General features: G+C 51.0%; 1 protein-coding gene across 2 annotated transcripts in view; it reads right to left on the bottom strand.

The window, feature by feature from the left end:
• Positions 1-462: 462 nt before the first annotated feature.
• LOC144511450 (homeobox protein otx5) overlaps positions 463-5970 on the bottom strand; it is a 24820-nt gene continuing 19312 nt past the window's right edge. For both annotated transcript variants that reach the window (XM_078241814.1, XM_078241813.1), the window contains one exon: positions 463-1083. In XM_078241814.1, coding sequence (XP_078097940.1) covers positions 463-1083 — 621 coding nt within the window. The remainder of the gene's footprint in view (positions 1084-5970) is intronic.

Below are 5970 nucleotides of genomic sequence, written 5' to 3'. Positions count from 1 at the left end.
TAAAGAGATCTTCTAAACCGGCCTTGTTTCCCAGTTGAATGCGGTATGTTTTCTCAAAATGTAATAAAGAAAGGCCCAGTCATGCCACATCGGCCCCTGACTCCCAATCCCCTGTCCGCCAAAGGATTCACCCCACAAGAGTCCGTTGGAAGTGAGGAAAGGTCTCGCGAAGAAAACGCTTCTCTGGTCGTTGAAGTCGTCGCAAAGTTCTCGCCAAGTGGGCTTTGGTTGTCTTTCTGGCAATTCACATCCTGCCCCGCGAGTTTTATATTGGAATCCATGTCGGTTCCCCACTTCTGTCTCAAGTCCAAGGTCAACTGGGTAACAAGTCATGGAATTCCTTGTCCAACCTGTCAACGTTTGGGTTGTTTTTGGGTCATTCTCCCCATCTACTCACTCGTGTTCGTCGGGTTAGGTGTAAACTCTATTAGTTACAGCCGTAACCTGTTTCCGATCAGTGGCTTACAAGACTTGAAACTTCCAGGAGGTTTGGTCCTTGTAATCCAAACAGTCACTCGCGCTGAAGTTCAGCTTCCACGAGGAGCTCTGGTCCTTGTAGTCCAGGCAGTCGACGGTGTTGAATCCGAGGCCCGCGGTGCCGTAGCCCTGAGCCGACAGGGAAGCCGGCGACTGGCTCAGGTGCCCCCCCATGGTTGGAGTCCCCAGGGGGCTGAGCGTGGCCCCGGGGGCGGAGAGCTGGGGGTGCATGGGGGACAGGTAGGAGCCGCAGTCGAGGCCGCTGAAGTAGGAGGAGGAGCCCGTGTAGCTCTGATTGTACCCCTGGGCTTGGCTGTAGGTCATGGGGTAGGCCGTGGATCTCTGCATGCAGGAAGCCGAGGAGGACAGCGGATCCGGGATGGGGGAGATGGAGGCCGGGCTCCAGATGGACACGGTGGCGTTGGAGATGGAGCTGGGAGTCCCGGCCGCCCCCGGGGGAGTCGGGCTGTAATGGCCGTTGCCGTTGGTTTCGGAGCTGGTGTCCCGAGTTGGAGAGGTCTTCTTCTTGGTGGGCCGTGTTTTGGCTTGGCCACTGCTCTGCTGTTGCTGTTGGCGACACTTGGCTCGACGATTCTTAAACCAAACCTTTCAACAACAAGAGAACAATGAGAATTAATATCGTCACGGTGGAGGCCATTCTGGCCATCAAGCCTATCCCACAACTCAGTTAAATCACGGATGATCTGTACCTTAAATCCACTTATGCACTATAGTTCCATAGAATGATAGAATTCCTACAATACACCATTCAGCCCATCGAACCTGCTCTGACTCTCCAACAGAGCATCGAACCCAGGCCCTATCCCTGTAACCCCACATATTTACCCCACTAATTCCCATACACCCATAGGGCTTTGACACTAAGGGGCAATTTAGCACGGCCAATCCACCTAACCTGCACAGCCTTGGAGTGCGGGAGGAAACCGGAGCACCCGGAGGAAACCCATGCAGACATGGGGAGAACGTGCAGATTCCACACAGACAGTGACCCAAGGCCGGAATTGAACCCGGGTTCCTGGTGCTGTGAGGCAGCAGTGCTGACTACTGTGCCATCATTCTGCCTGGAATCAATCTAGCAATTGGCCGTGCTAAAATGTCCCATAGTGTCCAAAGGTGTGCAGGTTAGGTGGATTGGCCATGCTAAATTGCCCCTTAGTGTCCAAAGATGTGTAGGTTAGGTGGATTGGCCATGGTAAACTGCCCTTTAGTGTCCAAAGATGTGCAGGTGAGGCAGATTGGGCATGCTAAATTGCCCCTTAGTGTCCAAAGATGTGCGGGTTAGGTGGATTGGCCATGCTAAATTGCTCCTTAGTGTCCAAAGATGTGCGGGTTAGGTGGATTGGCCATGCTAAATTGCCCCTTAGTGTCCAAAGATGTGCGGGTTAGGTGGATTGGCCATGCTAAATTGCTCCTTAGTGTCCAAAGATGTGCGGGTTAGGTGGATTGGCCATGCTAAATTGCCCCTTAGTGTCCAAAGATGTGCAAGTTAGGTGGACTGGCCATGCTAAATTGCCCCTTAGTGTCCAAAGATGTGTAGGTTAGGTGGATTGGCCATGCTAAATTGCCCCTTAGTGTCCTAAGATGTGCAGGTTAAGTGGATTGGCCATGCTAAATTGCCCCTTAGTGTCCAAAGATGTGCAAGTTAGGTGGACTGGTCATGCTAAATTGCCCCTTAGTGTCCAAAGATGTGCAGGTTAGGTGGATTGGCCATGCTAAATTGCCCCTTAGTGTCCAAAGATGTGCAGGTTAGGTGGATTGGCCATGCTAAATTGCCCCTTAGTGTCCAAAGATGTGTAGGTTAGGTGGATTGGCCATGCTAAATTGCCCCTTAGTGTCCAAAGATGTGCAGGTTAGGTGGATTGGCCATGCTAAATTGCCCCTTAGTGTCCAAAGATGTGCAGGTTAAGTGGATTGGCCATGCTAAATTGTCCCTTAGTGTTCTCACTGGAGTGGCGGTGGTCGAGGGGAGACCTGATAGAAGTCTACAAGATTATGAGAGGCATGGACAGAGTGAATAGTCAGAAGCTTTTTCCCAGGGTGGAAGAATCAATTACTAGGGGGGCACAGGTTTAAGGTGCGAAGGGCAAGGTTTAAAGGAGATGTACGAGGCAGATTTTTTACACAGAGAGTGGTGGCTGCCTGGAACTCGCTGCCGGGGGAGGTAGTGGAAGCGGTAGTGACTTTTAAGGGGCATCTTGACAAGTACATGAGTGAGATGGGAATAGAGGGATATGGTCCCCGGAAGGGTAGGTGGTTTTAGTTAAGTCGGGCAGCATGGTCGGTGCAGGCTTGGAGGGCCGAAGGGCCTGTTCCTGTGCTGTAATTTTCTTTGTTCTTTGCCCCAGGATGTGTAGGTTAGGTGGATTGGCAATGCTAAATTGCCCCCTAGTGTCCATTCGTCATGGGAAATGTGTGGAGCTACGGAGATAGAGGGGGTGGACTTGGGTAAGGTACTCTGTCAGAGAGTCTGTGCAGACTCGATGGGCTGAATGGCCTCTTCTGCACTGCCGGGATTCTCTGATTATCACCTCAGCTTGGGAAACAACATCACCCCCCACACATCATTCGTGCTTTGCCGATTAAAACATCTCCCCCGTCCATTGGCAAATTGCAAACCGCAGTTACACAGCCTTCATTCCCTTTACATTAATCATTTAAACGTGCTGAGTGAGCGGGGCCTGTCAGGGCAAGACGTCACATGAGAATTCGTCACAATCTGGAGGGCAATTTACCATTTTATTCAGTCTCGCGGCTGAATGAAACATGACAGAGTTAATGGACCGAACGGGCTCAGTTTGGGATACGTTAACACAGTGCAATGTGTCAGATTGGCGTAGGAGATATCCATCCCCCCTAAGCCTGGAGGGTTAGTGAGCCCGTTGAGGCGATGGCCAAGTGGTATTATCGTTAGGCTATTAATCCAGACACTCAGCCAATGTTCTGGGGGACCCGGGTTCGAATCCCGCCACGGCAGGTGGTGGAATTTGAATTCAATAAAAAATATCTGGAATTAAGAATCTACTGATGACCCATTGTCGGAAAAACCCCATCTGGTTCACTAATGTCCCGTTAGGGAAATAAATCTGCCGTCCTTACCCGGTCTGGCCTACATGTGACTCCAGAGCCACAGCAATGTGGTTGACTCTCAACTGCCGTCCAAGGACAACTAGGGATGGGCAATAAATGCTGGGCCCAGCCAGCGACACCCATGTCCCATGGATGAATAAATATAAAATGCTGGAAAATGGTGCTTGATGGCTGGGCAGAGTTGATGGGCCGAAGGGCCTTTTTCTATGCTGGAAAACCCGTTGATCTGGACACAGGGAGTTGATGCAGGCAGTAATTGCTCAGGCATATTGCTTGAGGTTGAATCTCCTGAATTGCGCTGCCACACCCAGTTGAACAGCCCTTCCCTGCCCCCCCCCCCCCCCCCCCCCCGCTGATGTCTTTCTAACAAATAATCAGAAGTGTTCCAAAGCCCAATTGTGATTTGCTTTCAACATTAAAGTTAAAGTTTATTTTATTAGTGTCACAAGTCGGCTGACATTAACACTGCAATGAAGTTACTGTGAAAATCCCCTAGTCGCCACACTCCGGCGCGTGTTTGGGTACACTGAGGGAGAATTTAGCACGGCCAATGCACCCTAACCAGCACGTCTTTAGGACTGTGGGAGGAAACCGGAGGAAACCCACGCAGACACGGGGAGAATGTGCAAACTCCACACAGACAGTGACCCCAAGCCGGGAATCGAACCCGGGCCCCTGGCGCTGTGAGGCAGCAGTGCTAACTAACCATTGTCCCACCGTGGCACTGAGTCCTCGATTATGCTGGCTGCTTTTCCGAGGCACATCTCAGGATGCGTTCGCTCTGAGCACAATGTCTCTCTCTTATTGGCAAACCATTGCTCCCTGCACTGGGGGGGTTTTACCCGTTCTTGGATACCCGAGAATGTTCCAGAACTCCCCCACCACCCCAGTTCTCCACACAATTTTAGCATGGCCAATCCACCTAACCTGCACATCTTTCGGACTGTGGGAGGAAACTGGAGCATCCGGAGGAAACCCACGCAGACACGGGGAGAACGTGCAGACTCCACGCAGACAGTGACCCGAGCCGGGAATTGAACCCGGGTCCCTGGCGCTGTGAGGCAGCAGTGCTAACCACTGTGCCACCATGCCACCACAAACATAGAAACCCTACAGTGCAGAAGGAGGCCATTCGGCCCATCGAGTCTGCACCGACAACAATCCCACCCATAATCCCACATATTTACCCGCTAATCCCCCTAACCTACGTATCCCAGGACACTAAGGGGCAATTTAGCATGGCCAATCCCCCTAACCTACACATCTTTGGACTCTAAGGGGCAATTTAGCATGGCCAATCCCCCTAACCTACACATCTTTGGACACTAAGGGGCAATTTAGCATGGCCTATCCACCTAACCTACACATCTTTGGACACTAAGGGGCAATTTTAGCATGGCCAATCCACCTAACCCGCACATCTTTGGACACTAAGGGGCAATTTAGCATGGCCAATCCACCTAACCTGCACATCTTTGGACACTAAGGGGCAATTTAGCATGGCCAATGCCCCTAACATACACATCTTTGGACACTAAGGGGCAATTTAGCATGGCCAATCCACCTAACCTGCACATCGTTGGACACTAAGGGGCAATTTAGCATGGCCAATCAACCTAACCTACACATCTTTGGACACTAAGGGGCAATTTAGCATGGCCAATCCACCTAACCTACACATCTTTGGACACTAAGGACCAATTTAGCATGGCCAATCCACCTAACCCGCACATCTTTGGACACTAAGGTGCAATTTAGCATAGCCAATCCACCTAACCTGCACATCTTTGGACACTAAGGTGCAATTTAGCATGGCCAATCCACCTAACCTGCACATCTTTGGACACTAAGGACCAATTTAGCATGGCCAATCCACCTAACCTACATATCTTTGGACACTAAGGGGCAATTTAGCATGGCCAATCCCCCTAACCTACACATCTTTGGACACTAAGGGGCAATTTAGCATGGCCAATCCGCCTAACATACACATCTTTGGACACTAAGGGGCAATTTAGCATGGCCAATCCGCCTAACCTACACATCTTTGGACACTAAGGGGCAATTTAGCATGGCCAATCCGCCTAACATACACATCTTTGGACACTAAGGGACAATTTAGCATGGCCAATCCACCTAACCTGCACATCTTTGGACACTAAGGGGCAATTTAGCATGGCCAATCCCCCTAACCTGCACATCTTTGGACACTAAGGGGCAATTTAGCATGGCCAATCCGCCTAACCCGCACATCTTTTGACACTAAGGACCAATTTAGCATAGCAATTCACCTAACTCGCAACACCTTTGGACTGTGGGAGGAAACCGGAGCACCCGGAGGAAACCCACGCAGACACGGGGAGAACGTGCAGACTCCACACAGAC

The sequence above is a fragment of the Mustelus asterias genome, chromosome 24 (genome assembly GCF_964213995.1).
Source record: "Mustelus asterias chromosome 24, sMusAst1.hap1.1, whole genome shotgun sequence".
NCBI classification, from domain to species: domain Eukaryota; kingdom Metazoa; phylum Chordata; class Chondrichthyes; order Carcharhiniformes; family Triakidae; genus Mustelus; species Mustelus asterias.
The sequence above is the reverse complement of the archived record's forward strand: the minus strand, read 5'-3'. Positions and strand labels throughout refer to the sequence as shown.